The sequence below is a fragment of the Trematomus bernacchii genome, unplaced genomic scaffold (genome assembly GCF_902827165.1).
Source record: "Trematomus bernacchii unplaced genomic scaffold, fTreBer1.1, whole genome shotgun sequence".
NCBI classification, from domain to species: Eukaryota; Metazoa; Chordata; class Actinopteri; order Perciformes; family Nototheniidae; genus Trematomus; species Trematomus bernacchii.
In genome coordinates, this window is record NW_022987644.1 from 1,076,848 (window position 1) to 1,093,095 (window position 16,248).

At 40.4% G+C, this 16,248-nt stretch overlaps 1 protein-coding gene across 2 annotated transcripts; it reads left to right on the forward strand.

Annotated features, from left to right (window-relative positions):
- The first annotated feature begins 556 nt into the window (after positions 1-556).
- On the forward strand, positions 557-11,456 carry adad1 (adenosine deaminase domain containing 1 (testis-specific)). Of its 2 annotated transcripts, none has more exons than XM_034133805.1 (13): positions 557-647; positions 1,173-1,247; positions 1,389-1,526; positions 2,067-2,237; positions 2,354-2,425; positions 3,297-3,422; positions 3,793-3,916; positions 5,263-5,433; positions 6,423-6,498; positions 6,646-6,802; positions 8,366-8,600; positions 8,991-9,123; positions 11,111-11,456. In XM_034133805.1, exons 2-13 carry the CDS (start codon positions 1,178-1,180, stop codon positions 11,222-11,224), a joined length of 1,587 nt encoding a protein of 528 aa, XP_033989696.1. In that variant the 5' UTR covers positions 557-647; positions 1,173-1,177; the 3' UTR covers positions 11,225-11,456. The 2 variants fall into 2 exon arrangements, with proteins under 2 accessions (XP_033989696.1, XP_033989697.1); XM_034133806.1 differs by lacking the exon at positions 557-647 and adding an exon at positions 715-815.
- The last annotated feature ends 4,792 nt before the right edge of the window (positions 11,457-16,248 follow it).

Here is a 16,248-nt window from a genome sequence, read left to right on the forward strand (position 1 = left end):
AATTCATTTTTATTAAGAATCTGAATCAGCAAAGAAGGCTAACTAGTAACCTAAATTAATATATTAATGAAGTGGAGCAAAAAGTACAATATTTCCCTCCAAATTGTGCGACTAGAAATAGGCTGTAAAGAGGCCTAGAACATTGAAATACTCGAGTACCTCAACAGTGTAATCTACTTAAGTACAGTACTTAGTTACTTTCCAGCACTGCAATTCATCCAGAGAGGGTTATCAATGTTTTTACCAAACATCTAACAAACCTTACTTAAACCACAAAAGCACCTTCACGGTTCTGGATGAAAACTCAGTGGATCACCAAAAACACTACTTGGCCTAATCCATGCATTGGCTCCATCTAAAAGTTGCAAAGTCCCGAATAAATGGCTTTAAAGCTTTTGCAACAACGAAGGACTTCTGGAGAGAGATCAACGTGCAACATTTGTAAACAGTATAATGCGTGCAACCCATAGACTGTATATATAAAGGTGCAACCTGAACCTGTAGTTTCGACCTGCAACACTGAGACAAAATTCGAATAAAAACAGCGTCGTCAATTTTCCAAACCGCGTAGGTCATCATTTTAGCAAAGGATCTCTGCACGCACGTCTCTAAACGCCACGCAGCAGGTATCGAGCTTCACGTCAACGGTGAGAGGACACTTTTAATCCGTTTAAAACATAATTCAAACGGATGGGGAAAAAAGGATATGTTTCTGTTTGTCTTTTAACCTCAAACATAAGCGTTATAGTGAGAGTTCGCCGCAAATTCGCGGTGGAGAGGTTTCATTTCGACAGTTAGCTTAACTACTGCACGAGGTCAAGTAGCATGTGTTTCTTTTTATTTATTTAGTTTTTAACCCCGCTAACAAACTTGAAAGATATGTTAATGTGACACAATGTCTTACTTTTAACGGTGAATTATAACCGTAGATAGAGTTAAAGGAACTGTAAATTAAAGTTTAACGTGTTGAGTGTTAGCTTAATGGACATCATAGCAAGTCCCCCTGGCTAACGTAATACTTGCACTTTAACTTGAGTAACCTTTTGAATACAGGACTTTGACTTGTAACAAAGTATTCCTACACGTTGGTATTTCTACTTTCATTTAAGTACAAGTTCTGAGTACTTCTTCCACCTTTGTTCAGTAATTGGACGCTCTTGAACCCTTTTTAGGAACCATGCACGCAATGTCAAATCAACCACGCAAAGATACTTCTTACAAACAAGGGAAGGGTTCGTATAAAAATGGTGAGTATAAGAATCTAATTTGCTTGTAACCTTAATGACTGTAGCAACATCTTTGACCCATCGGTTGTATCAAAATGAACACATCTGTACTGTAGAATTTTAATCTGCTCTTTCTGCCCTGTTCTTATTTCACCAACAAAGGTTATGCCAAACCAACAGCTTCACCTAAAGAACTGATTGAAATATACAAGCAAGGTGAGACAAACGCCATCTCTTTGATCCATCAGCTTGCCCAGGTTTTGCAGTTCCACTTGGAGATGAAGGAGACAGTGACTCCAGGTACAAATACACCACTCGACATGTTTGTGAGACTTCAGAGACCACTTGTTTCAAGGCTTTTATTGTCATGTGTGCATAGCTACAGTGTTCTCATGACAATGACAATCTTAGGTCACAGGCTCCTCCAACAGTGCAACACAATAAAACAGATAAAATAGTTCAATAAAATATAATAGAAACAGAATATGATAGAAACTGTGCAGAATAGTCTATACAGTATTTGGAATATTGATATATATGATATATGTGAGTTGCAAACAGATGAATGTTATGTATGTTCTTTAAAAAATGCAGGTGTTTAACATTCTTATGGCCTGTGGGATGAATTGTTTTATTATTGTCAATGAAAGCCTTTTGTTTGATTATACAACATACAATGACAAAGCAAACTTCATATATTGCCTAGGTTCAAATTTTAATCTGGTTGTATGGCTCTAGCTCAGATCTTCCCATGATTCCCAAATCTGACTGCTTACTAGTTTCTTTTGTAAAAGACAGCTAGAGGACTTCTCTCCAATCCATTCTTCTGTTGTTTCTCAGGCAATTTACCAGGGCTTTATTTTGCCTTTTGCGTGGTGATTGATGGGTTTGAGTACAGGACTGGTGTTGGAATAACAAAGAAGGAGGCTCGGCTGAAAGCGGCACAGCTCGCTCTGCCGGACCTGCTGCCCACCTTGGATTGTTTGAAGTCTGACTTCCCCGAAGCAGCAGGTAAATGTTTAATACTGATCTAACAAAGTATTTCTGTAGCATACAGTTCCAGGAATGCCAAAGTGTAGTAACAGATCTCATCTTCATTCATTCCCATGCCTGTTTGTTTTTCTTAGGTGTCCGTCCACCACTGCCAGTAAAAGAGAAGCCCTCCATCTCTGACCTTTATCCTTGTAAAGCCGATCATGGTACTGTAATTCTGGATTCTATTCGACGGGATGGCAAATATTAGGACAGTGGCATGATGTTGATCTCTCTTAAATGAAATATTGAAGTTTAATTTGAGGGGTTGTGTCCAAACGGCGGTACTACAATTTCCGTATCAGTCCGTGACGTCACTGGGCCCAGAAATACTTTTCCTCATTGACTAACATTGGGAAAGAGACGTCTGTAAATCAGCGGATACTTTTTTTTAAACTAAATAAACTACCCAGTATGAACTATTTTATAGCCCTTATTAGAATCAGTCGGTCCTTAAAGTTGTAAAATGCACTAAAAACCGTCCATTCATTCTACTGAGCCGAGAGTGGGAGCTCGGGGGGCGGGGCTTAAGGGGCGCATGCTCTGTGAGCGCACATACGGGTTCTTCTGCTCTGACAGCTAGGCATGATGGGTAATCTGTGACGTTGCTCCAATGAGCAGCTCTCATAGGAAAGAACGAGACCCCGCCTCCCACGTTGTATCCAGTTCTTATTATACATCCATGGTTCTAACCTGTTGGTATGGAGGTCAGGTGACTTGCGTCTGTTGAAGAACACCTCTACTGTTTGGCCTGAAAAACGTGTTGGTTAGTCTGGCTGTATTTTTTAGAATGATTGTGTTCGATAAAGTTAAAAGTTAGCACTCAAAATCCCCGTTTTATTTCATTTTAAAAAGCTTTGTTCTGTAGTATTGCCAAAGAAACAAAAACAAATATGAATCTTGACATTTTTAAATACATGCTTTTTGAAGCAAAAAGGGGAAATGCATTGAATACTGCTAAAACTGTAAGCTACAGTAGATATGCACATTTCTATCTAACTTTTGTATACGTGGTGTCTTATATTTCTTGCTGTTCAGAAAGAACAACTCCTGTAAACCATCGGATTCCCAACGCTGTCAAGGATCAGCTCACTAAACTGATGAACAGCCACCCAGAGTTCACTGCCTGCGCTGGCACCACAGCAGCGTTCATCATGCAGACTTGTAAGGGACCTCTCACAAACGCACAGTTAAATCAAAAATGTATTTTAAATGTGTGAATGAACCATAATATTGGAAACAATAAGAGCTGTTTTAATTTTCATTGCTGTGAACAGTGTAAAGACGACCTTAAAAACTTTCTTACACTGTTCCTCAAGAAAATTGATATTTTTATAATCTTCACAAAAACAGTATTTATTGCATTTATTTGCTCATGGTACTTTGACAACGGTCTTATGTGTACTAAATCTAATACTACAGACCTGCTAATTAGAAGTAATGATGTTTGTATAGCTCCATTAGCTCTGTTCAGAATATAAATCTCACACATGTATGCATTCATCTTTTTTGCAAAATTCCTCTCCCTCTTTAGCCGGCGGATATGATGTGGTCGCTCTAGGCACTGGAAACTTTAATACCAGAGAGAGTACCTCGTTGAATGGACGTGTTGTGCATGATTCACATGCAGTGGTTACTGCAAGGAGATCTCTTATGAGGTAAGATACAACCATGAGCCTGTGTGTGCATTATGTGGTTTGGGTCATGTCATACGCAAGAAAGGATTTCCTATGATGCAAGTCTTTGATTACAGGAGATTATTTTACTTTATATACAATATCTTGATCTAATCAACCACTGAACCAAACAATTTCAACTCTCATGAATGACTAAAACAATTCAGGTTAAACCCCTTGAAATACTGAAGGTTGTAAAATGTGTCACACAGAACACTCATTTGTTGAATACCTAATTTTCCAGTGTGGTTAGTAAGTGTGTCATATACTATATCATACATGATGTCATCTGAAGATGTGGTGCTGTCAGTAGAGACATTATATTAGTGTTATTTAAATTATCATCTATAGTTTTGCTCGCTATAAAAAAAAAAAAATTGAATTCCAACAGGTTTAAAGATGCCTAATATTTCCCACGACTTATTACCACTTATATTATTGTACTAAATATGCAATCATTTGAACGCCTGTACAGATTGATGTATCTACTTACCAACATTTAGCATGTCATTATTACGCACTGGTGTCACATCACTGATGTGTTAATAGGGAAACATGTTGGTTTATTTGTAATGCTTTGGTTGAGTACAATAGGCGCGTTCACACCGCAGTACTTTTCCCACTTTAGTTCCGATATAGTTCCGAAATGTCGCGTTCACACCAAAATGAGCCGGAACTAAAATGAGTTCATGAGAACCGTTTTACCCCCTTTTCCGTCAGTTTTCCGTCCCTGCTAGAGAGCAGGTACTTTCGTGGGAGAAAAAGGTTCCTATGTCTGATTGGCTGGGCGGAATGCAAACCACGCCCCGTAAAACTCCCAAAAGGTTTTGTGAAGCCGCCATTTTATTATCTAACTTATGGCAACACAAAAGAAAACTGAAGCCAGTCCCCAACTCCGGGGACTTTGGGCGGCAGTATATGCCGTGAAGTTGTTTGCGGCCTGCCAGTAAACCCAAAGCAGAAGAAGTGACGTCAGCGGCTTCATTTGACTAATCCTCCCTCAGGGACTTATTCCGGTGTGAACGCGATCTGAACTAAGTTCTGATTAACCTTTGTGGGAAAAGTACTGCGGTGTGAAAGCGCCTATTGTGTTTAAAATTAAAGTTCTGGGAATATTCCTTTTTTAACAATGTATGAATTTTGCTGTTTTGGGAATGGCTCACATTCAGTTGACACCTCTTTAGCTACAGTACAGATTATTGTAACTGATTATTTATGTGGGAACACACAGTGAACCCTTTTTCTTTTTAGCAATGAAGGTCTTCAGCCCTTGACACTTTCACTTCACATTTCTCCGATGTTGCTCTAATCTAATGTTGTGCTGACAGGTTTCTGTACCGGCACCTGCTGATGTTCTTCAGCAAAACGGCCAATCTGACGGAGAAGTCGATCTTCCAGCGGAGCAGCAGCAGTGGCCTCCTCACCCTGAAGAGCGGCATCAGCCTCCACCTCTACGTGAACCAGCTGCCAAAGGGAGCCGCTCGGATCCCGTCCCAACTGTGAGTTAGGGCTGCACGATTTGGGGAAATAATCTAATTGGGATTTTTCTGACAGATATTGCGATTCGATTTGCGATATTTGTTTTTAAGCGACCCAACGGAAGTTTATTGTAAAATGCGGCCATATCTCCGGCTAGGAAGGTCGTATCAACGTGCTCCCGTCTCTAGCCCCCCCGCAGCCCGAGCTACGAGTGAAAGAACTAAACTTACATGAAACTTCCGCTGGGTTGCTTTAAAGTCAAGCTTCAGTTTAAGATTCACCCTGTAATAGATGTAAAACATGTGATGGAGCATTACTAACCTGACTCAGATGGTTTGTTTCACCAAACCATCTAGGAAAGCTCCATTGGAAGCCATTTGGAAAAGGGCAGGCACTTTCAAAAATACTTGGCAGGTGATTGGATCAATCTGTCAATCACCTTCTATCATGGGCCACTTCTGATTGGTTAACAATGGCTGGTACATGTGGAGCACAGCACTTCTGATTGGTGTGGATGACTGACACACAAGAAGAAGTACAAATAAAATACAAAAAAAATCACAGGCTTTGCGATTTGATAATTGCATCATTTCAAATTTCGATTTAAAATTGATTAATCGTTCAGCCCTACTGTGAGTGTTTGATCTTTTGGCCCTGCTGAAAGGCAATGTTGAGACTGTTTGTCTAAGACGAAGGCAATGTGTGAGGCGATGCAAAAGTCGGCTCTGTCACTTCTGGTTCTTTTAGGTCTGTTTGTTTGAGGTGCTCACTGCGGTTTCTCAATAGGTACTTTAAACTAAGTGATGTTATAGAATCAAGGTTGCAAGTAAGGGGTACATTATTGGAAGTCGTTTTCCACTCAATCTAAATGTGGCTGTGTTTATTAGCCGGTTTGTCTTAACAGCCTAAATAAAAAGCTTCAATAGGTTAAAAAAGCAAAGTATTTTGAGTTGTTTTTTAAATAAAATGTTATCCAGTGCTCTTCCTCAGCTCTGTGCTCTGTTCCCAGGCGTCTGAACCCACTCTCTATTTCGGCGTGGCAAGTCAACAACGAGATCAGCCTACACCTGTCAGTGGAGGGGAAGGTGATCAACTTTTACATTTTCCATCCACAAGGACTTTCTTTTATAATAAATGCAACAAAAGTGAAGTTGTATATTGCTAAATGCGTCATGGGCTTATAATATAAAATGGAAATGCAACTGTTGACTACAAAACTTTTTTTTTTTCAGGTGTTCTCTGTTTTCGCGTCAGATTTTGATCACTCTGGCTCCAAAGTGGTTAGCATGTCCACCACAGACAAGCTCACTCAGTGGCAGGTGCTAGGATACCAGGGAGCCCTGCTCAGCCACTTCATTGAGCCCGTCTATGTGCAAAGCATCCTTATAGGCAAGTCGTGATCTTTTAGTGGTTTTCCCACAACCAGCAAAGACAGCTACCCTATTGCATAAAACCTTAAAATGTCCCAATAAACGAAATCTAAATGTGAAAAGCTTTTACTGTAAAAGAAGTATGGAACTTATAATGCCTTACAAAGTATTTGAAAGTAGCGTAGAGTACATACTTCTCCATAGTGACATAGAGCCCTGCATTTTCTCAAGTAAACCGTTGATCTAATAATAGGCCCTAACAGTATGTAACAATTCATGCAGTCTATATTCTATTATATGGGGAAGGCTGTGGCTCAGTGGGTAGTGTGCTGGACTTCAAATCAGGGGATAGCAAGTTCGTACCCCACTGCAGTCAGCATGTCGTTGTGTCCCTGGGCAAGACACTTCACCCACAATTGCTCCTGTGGGGATTGTCCACAGTATTGAGTATGTAAGTCGCTTTGGATAAAAGCGTAACATGTAATATTCAGACTGCAAACACATTCCCCATCTTTTAAGTCCTCTGTTTGACCAAGCACAAAAGAACAGGTGTACAAATAACCTACTCAAGTTTACAAAGAGTCAATATTGTTAGATAATATCTTCCATGGCACTCCTCTCCTCTTTGTATAGTTGTAATGTTTATATGACCCACATTTAATAACAGATGGAAACTCCAGGATAGTTGTAATGGCTGTGTGAATATGCAAAAAACACCTACATGATAAATTCAATTCATCATCACTGATAGGTGACACCATTACATCATCACACACACACACACCTACATTTCATTTCCTGACTATCTTCATTAATCACACCTCTGGCCCCCTGAGTAACCTTTTTTTAAACCCACAATCATCTGAAATGCAGACACCAAAATAATACCCATCTTCTTATTTAACACTTTGATAGAATAAGGATTGATTGAGTTCAATAATACAACATTCTCAAGTTGTAGAAAGGGGGTGAAGTTTGACTTAAAGGTCCCCTATTATACTGTTTTTCATCAATATATTATAGGTCTCAGATACAAACATGTCTCTGAAGTGTTTGGCTCGAAACACCAAACAGATCATTGCAGCATTACCCATAATCCCCTCTGTTTCAGCCCTGTTTCAAAAGTGCTGATTCTCTGTCTGTTACTTTAGATGAAAATAAGGAGCCCCTCCCCACGCCCCTCTGAGAGATATTTGGTTAAAAAGAACACAATGGTGCTCTAGGAGGAGATTCAGGTGATAAGGGGGGGGGGGGGGGGGGGGTTACCTTGGTTGCTGATTGGCTAATGGTTACACAAGCCAAAACATCGTTATGACATCAAGTGGCCAAAATCTGATCAGCTCATTTTCAGACAGGTTTTTATATAAATGGATCAGGACAAAAAGAGAGAGAATCTTTGTTCCTGAAACTTTCAGAATCTCTTTACACAGAGGGGACACATGTTGATGTAGAAGAGACATGAAGAAGAGGGGTCGCATGTTGATGTAGAGGAGACATGAAGAAGAGGGTTTTGCATAATAGGTGACCTTTAACATGTGTATTTGCTTAAATATATTGACTTTTAAAATCATAACTCTTATAGGTGACACTTGCTGCACTGATATCCGTGGCATGAAGATCTCTGTTAGCCAGCGTGTGGAGGGGGTCACCTCCCTGCTGCCCATGTTCTACTGCATGATGAGACCCCACATCAGCCTGGTGCCGTCTGTGGCCACCAACAGCACCGACGGAGGGAAGTTCACCTACGGTATCAACTGGAGCGAAGGAGACAGCTCCCTGGAGGTGGTGGATGGCCTGGAGGGCAAGACCATAGAGGAGTAAGGATCACTTGATAAGATATTGACAGTTGGGTGTCAAATGTGGTGACAAAAATGTGCATGAAGCTATTCTGTCAGTCATATTTGCTCACAAAGGGGTTAGGTTTGATGGGGTTTTCTGTGCTAAAAACTTTTAGATTGGATTGCAATTATTTAATATAAAATGTCACGTCAGAGCTTACTGTCAGTGTAATGAACCAGATAACTGGGTGATATTATTTATTTTGTAATTTGAAGCAATGCAGCCTGGAAATCTTGTGAGTGTTCCTCAGTTTGAAAAGTCCCCTTGTCTATGAGCTGTGTAGGGATCTACTTTCTGATTCCACTATGTGAAAGCTTTGTCTGTGATTACATCGAATGTTTTACTTTACATGGATTATCTTGTCGTAGGTCTCCCTTCAAGAGTGGCACTGCTCTTGCAAGCCGCCTGTGCAAAGCGGCGATGTTGCACCGCTTCAAGTTGGTGGCCAAAGAGGCCCAGAGGCCGGAGCTGCTGGCAACGAGCTCCTACAGCAAGGCCAAGGTAACACTCAAATGGTTTCAGATTCAAAGGCTGAGAACGAATAAAATAAGTGCGTGTGTGCGACGGGTTTTCCTACTGACGCGTCAAAGCACGCGCAGAGTTGGAGTCTTCTTTTTTTTTAGTCAAACTTTTTTCAAAGTCACAATTGTATTATAGCATTAAAGAAGACCTATTCTGCTGATGTTCAGGTGTATATCAGTATGTAGTGTCTCTACTTTAAAGAGTCCTCTCCTGCTGATCTTCAGGTGTATATCAGTATGTAGTGTCTCTACTTTAAAGAGTCCTCTCCTGCTGATGTTCAGGTGTATAAGTATGTAGTGTCTCTACTTTAAAGAGTCCTCTCCTGCTGATGTTCAGGTGTATATCAGTATGTAATGTCTCTACTTTAAAGAGTCCTCTCCTGCTGATGTTCAGGTGTATATCAGTATGTAGTGTCTCTACTTTAAAGAGTCCTCTCCTGCTGATGTTCAAGTGTATATCAGTATGTAGTGTCTCTACTTTAAAGAGTCCTCTCCTGCTGATGTTCAGGTGTATATCAGTATGTAGTGTCTCTACTTTAAAGAGTCCTCTCCTGCTGATCTTCAGGTGTATATCAGTATGTAGTGTCTCTACTTTAAAGAGTCCTCTCCTGCTGATGTTCAGGTGTATATCAGTATGTAGTGTCTCTACTTTAAAGAGTCCTCTCCTGCTGATGTTCAGGTGTATATCAGTATGTAATGTCTCTACTTTAAAGAGTCCTCTCCTGCTGATGTTCAGGTGTATATCAGTATGTAGTGTCTCTACTTTAAAGAGTCCTCTCCTGCTGATGTTCAAGTGTATATCAGTATGTAGTGTCTCTACTTTAAAGAGTCCTCTCCTGCTGATGTTCATGTGTATATCAGTATGTAGTGTCTCTACTTTAAAGAGTCCTCTCCTGCTGATGTTCAGGTGTATATCAGTATGTAGTGTCTCTACTTTAAAGAGTCCTCTCCTGCTGATGTTCAGGTGTATATCAGTATGGAGTGTCTCTACTTTAAAGAGTCCTCTCCTGCTGATGTTCAGGTTCATATCAGTATGTAGTGTCTCTCCTGGGACATGTCTCCATGCTCTAATGTTCAAAAAGCTCTTTATTTTTCTCATACTGCCTGCTCTTTTCACCCTCTGTCTGAAACCAGAGCCTAGTCTGCTCTGATTAGTTAGCTGGCCGGCTCTGTTGTGATTGGTCAACCGCTTAGAGTAACATAACCACATTATGTTACGGAAGAAGTAATCAAAGGAGTCCAATGGAGGAGTTTCAGGCAGGTGGGGAGTGTGTGGGAGATAACTCCCTCTGGTGGGAACTTTCGGATTATATCCTTTGCAGACTATTTACATGCACACAATCCTACATATCCGACTATAGGAAAGGGGAAAACCCCAAAAAGCATAATGTTGCTACAGTAGTTAAAGACAGGATAACTCCTGTCTTTAACTATATTTTGTATGGAAAGCAGACGGCATATGTTCAGATGAATCCACACACTTGCATGGCTTAAAGGTGGGGTAGGTAATTCACTTCAGAAACACTTTTTGTTATATTCCATGGAATGCTCTTAACATCCCGATAGCAATGAATATATTAAATGCTTTGACAATAAATACATAAATAAATGTAATCTGTGGAAGCCGTGGCGCTGTAAAAAGCACGACCAATCATCTGAGCCGGTCCGGCTAAAATAACTGGATGGCCTACCTGCCTGTCAGCCTTCCATCTGTGCACAAACTTATCTCGTGCCCTCATTGGTCATGTGTGTGTTGGAGGAGGGGCTCTGTAAGGAAGTCTGAAGGAAGGGGCAGATTTTTTCCGGTTGTGTACTTTCAAATTCTAGCGCACTCGAGCTGGTTTCTCCATTCTTACCTACCCTACCTTTAACTATAAATTGATATTTGGAATGGATTTTGTGTTATATGTTTTGAGAGAAGTGTTCTGCAGAATTTTTTTTTTTATACTTGTGTTATGTCACTGCAGAGGATGGCCAAGGCGTACCAGGAGGCGAAGAACGTGCTGAAGGCGTACCTGCTGCAGCAAGGCTTCGGTGCCTGGCCGGTCAAGGTGTCTGCGAGTGATAACTTCGGCATATGAAGAGCTTTTTATCTGGGAAATAGTTTTGCTTCCTTATGTGCATGGTGATGAGTGACTTACATTGTTTTACTGTTTAAAAATAACATTTTGCCAATGTGTTGGAAATGAGCATGTTCAATACAGTATGTGATCATTACTTTCTGTATCCCTGCTGAACAGTATGTGTGCCTCAGTGAGCCATGGCTAATGCTCAATGATGGAACAACTAAATAAAACCAAACCATAGCTCAAATGTTGGTGTTTGGCACGTGTTAATTTAGCAGGAACACTTACATTACCAAAAAACACTTGTTTCTCTATATCTCCAAACATTAAAGGTGGGGTAGGTAATTCACTTCAGAAACACTTTTTGTTATATTCCATGGAATGCTCTTAACATCCCGACAGCAATGAATACATTAAATGCTTTGACAATAAATACATAACAAAATGTCATCTGTGGAAGCCGTGGCGCTGTAAAAAGCACGACCACGACCAATCATCTGGGGCCTCATTTATAACGCCTTGCGTAGGATTGACGTGGGAAGCTTGCTTACGTAGTACAAAGCAAAAAAATAGGTACAGAAATGTTCCGACATTTTCCGATTCACAAAACATTGCGTACCAGCGAGGGAAGTGCGTACGGCACTTCCTACGCCTGTTTCCCTTTATAAATCACCATCGACTTGTAACGCCCATATTTGCCTATGAATAGTCAAAGAAACGCCCATTCATTCATTCATTTTGACTGACTGCATGAAGAAGATCGCAGGAAATTACGACCGAACAGCTAAAAAAAGACATCTCACACCGTGTCAGATTTTGGTTATTTTGGGGAGGTTGAGATAAATCATATTGTTTGGTGGAAGCAGTTTGAACCAGAGTAGCATGGAGGTCGGATCGTCACCAAAATAAATAAGTGGTCCGAAAAAGAAAAAAGTTGATGACAAAAAAAATACACATAACCTTCCTCATGCAGTGTGTTTGTCCCGGGGACAGGAGACACCCCCTTGATGAGAAACTCTAAGAAATGATCGGGGAATCCCTCCGGAGTGGAGTCATGACGACTGGATCTGAATTATTTTGTTGTATTTGGTGGTTTGTGTTCCAGCTGTCGATCAGCAACTATATATCCATAATCCACCAGTTAAAGGAAATACAATGTGTTGTGTTATATTAGCTGTACAATTTACCACATATGGTGTTCTTAGTTTCCATACCTCCTGTGTTTTACGAGCGACTTATCAAGTCTTGGCAAACGGCATAAAACACGATTAAACGTGATAGTATATAAAACCATGCTCGTATCTACAACCTATAGAAATGCAAAACGGCGTCAGTTTAGACGTAATTCTGTTCTCCTGTTTACCGAATCATTTATGAGAAAACATTTCATAACATTAACACAACATATTCGAGGTGGTTTTAAATAACATATTCGTATTTATTTATTTCTCCAAGTTATGTTTTTGTGTGCACTGTCTGAGGAGTCTCAAACAGGCGTTTGTTTAATCATTTTAAGATTGGCTTTAATCAATGTTTGAAAATGAATTCCTCATATTTGATAAATGAGAGGTAACATTTTATTTATGGTATTATGTCCACATATTTCTCTCCATTCTTCCTTCTGCCAACGGTGTCGCAGTTTCTCGTCTCTCCCGTTGTTGTGCTTAATGGGTTAGAGTTTGCGTGGAGGACCGCACATTTTCCCGTCAAGTTAGTATTTTATAAATCGCAAACATTGCGTAGAAACTGGCGTACGCCATTTTTTGAGCGTATATCCCTTTTATAAATGAGGCCCCTGAGCCGGCCCGGCTAAAATAACTGGATGGCCTACCTGCCTGTCAGCCTTCCATCTCGTGCACAAACTTATCTCGTGCCCTCACTGGTCATGTGCACGTCCGTGTGTGTTGGAGGAGGGGCTCTGTAAGGAAGTCTGAAGGAAGGGGCAGATTTTTTTCGGCTGCGTATTTTCAAATTCTAGCGCACTCGAGCTGGTTTCTCCATTCTTACCTACCCTACCTTTAACTTAACGGTGAGTTTTTGGGGCTCTGTTATTGACATGAATGACGAAGCCCTTTGACTATGCTAAAAGAAGCAAAGTAAATAACATCAACTTCACTAGGCTATGTCTTATTGCCCCCCTGCACCTTCGGGCCCATTGCTAATCCACCACTGCTGCTTTGTTGCAATTCACCTAGAAAACGGGAATATTTAGAGAATTGTTTGCATTTTTTACACTGCATTTTATTAGGAAGTGATGATTTCCTATCTTTTTAAGGGGCCGTCTAATGTGAAGTGGCTCACATTGTAAGAACACAAGAGTGCATCAATTGAAGATCTGGCTGCTTGTCACTGAATTCAAACCTGTTGACCCCGATGTTGATGCAAACTGTTTCACTCGGTTATTATATATACACACACAGGAAATGCTTTGGTTTCCTGTGTGTGCATTGCAGTGGATCATCTACTCTTTAAGTGTTGATCAGTCTTTGTGAATGGAGAGATGCGTTTACTTCCCACTGGTTTGGGCAACAGAAGGAATTACAGGGAACTTTTTCCCAAAGGATCAAGCCTTTCAGGTGCATGTACAGCTCCAGGTTTTATATTTATTTGTCTCTTTTATATATGTTGCTTACACATGATATTCTGTGCAGAGTATGATCTTTAATGCAGTGCAACCAACCCTTATGGCATCTTAACACACACTGTTAGGTTTTATGTTACTTTGGCCATTTATTACAATTATAATAGGATTAGTTTCATGTGGATAGTGATCAGGTTCTGCTCCATATGTGCAGATCCACAGAGTTGATGTCTGATCTTCATGCTGATTGTTTTTCCTGCTTCAAATGACGCAGAGGGAAAACAAACATGGCAGCACTTTTACAGTATGTTATAATACATGTTGTGTAAATTAACCTCCCTCCTGCTGAAGCATTGCATAGTTGTTTTGTTGTTGATTTTAAGTTAGAAGGTAACATTTTGATCAAGAAAAACATTGGCTACTCTGTAAATCAGACGGGGGAAGTATCCTAAAAACAATATTCTAGTAGTTTGATCTTGCCTGAATCTTCTATAGTTAATTAAATCACAAACTATAATGCTTAATGTGTGCACTTGTGCAGATCAATGCAATTCCTATTAATCGTTTTATGTGGGCAGTTATAGGTCAGGAAGGGCCTGGTGTTGTCTAATGCCACTGGGATATAGATATATGACTGAAAATGTAAGTTGGTGTAATATTCTTCCACAGAGAAGCAGATTCATATAGTGTTAACATGTATGTGAGCCCAGCCTTTTTTTCTGCCACTGAGGTGATGCTAGTAGTTTTCGAGATAAACAGGATATGCAACTCTCTTGATGTGGTTACACCGTGAAAACATTTCAGACCAGAGCTCTTAGAAAGCCGTGCACCTATACTGAGGATGTGTGACAGTAGTAATGTGCTGCATTCTCGTAAATTGTGGCTGGATTAAGATCTCAAACTGCCTCTGGGTGCCCGCTGCAAGATTATAGCCCAAATAATGATCATGGTTATTTTGGTCAATATTGAGATCACAAAGTCATCATAATTCAACATTTTCCTATTTTTTTTAAATAAAAAGAGCTCTGCTTTCACTTTCATATTGTGCTACATGCCTGCTAATTAACAAACCTTTGCATCAAAATACTTCTTAAAACAGTGTTTTCTTCACCTGCATCTTCTGCTCTCCGTTGTATAGTTCACTTCAATTCGGAGCCACAAGCACAACATTTGCACGGTTCCTGCAGAGTCTTAAAAGTCTTAAATTTGATCATCAGAATTTATTTTTTGGCGGGGGGGAGTCTAACTTTTATTTTGAAGGCCCGATTTTCTAACGCTGTGCATGCAGTAGGCGTTGAACTGGAAGTACCGGAGACCATAAACGGTTTTGAAAACTTCAGATCAGAATCAAGATTGTTGCCGGAAGTCCCCACGGAGAATAACTTTGCGGTATAACTATTCTTTATACATCCATGGGTACAACTTCAGATAAAAATGAACACCTAATGATTTATGACCCCCGGTTTGATGATGGACAGGTCACACACTGTTTGCATATTGTTTAGTGCATCTACTTTCTGAAGGTCATACTCAAATAAGCCAGATAATAAAATCAGCTCAAGCTCTTATGTTTAGCTGAATACACATGTGTTGTAAAGGGCTGATGATTTAAGCTGTTAAGTCTTATTTTAAAAGTTTCCCTTTGACCTTTAAAAGGTTATTTTACCGCAACATTGAGGAACATTTGGTCAACATTCGCCACTGATAACGGGGCGATGCATGTAATATGTAATCCAGTGATAATGATCAGTCAGAGCATCAAGAGATGTGTCACAGTTCAATGACTCTAATGCGGCTTTCACACCAGCGCTTTTCCCTTTCTAGCTCCTAGCGAGAGCTTTTCTGGTTCAGCTCCGGTTTCCCTTTTCAGCTCCCGCTCTGTTCACACCGCCCAGAGCTGCCGAGAGATTTTCTCCCACAACAACAACGGGCCGGGGACTGCGTCGGGTCGACGATCGTGTTGCTTTTAATCATACGAAGCCAGATTAAATTAAATAACGACTTCTCCAACCTTATACTTTTCTCCAGAGTGCCGTGGTTCATTGTTTATTAATGTGTTTCAGCGGCATTTACCGACCGCTACAGTGCTGGCTGCTCTTCCACGGGAGTTTATTCTCCCGTTAGCTCCGGGTTAGCTCACACGGCTCTAAAGTATTCACTGTCTGACTGTCACACAAGCAGCTGATACATATCCCCAGTTCCCCTTAAGTGAATGTGTGTCAGTCTGAATTGACGCTGTTTGGCATCACAACGCTGTTATGAAAGTTTCTCTGGTATAACATGGGTGATGTTAGCATAGCAACCGAAGCTAAACTGACTACTTGCTAAGCCGTTTTCTACAGGCATATTTTACCGGCGTATTTTTCATTATGATTCTACTTGTGATAGTCGGACATGACAACCTGTACAGCCCATGTATTAATTCCATCCGATAGCTGTTATAATAACAAACAAAACG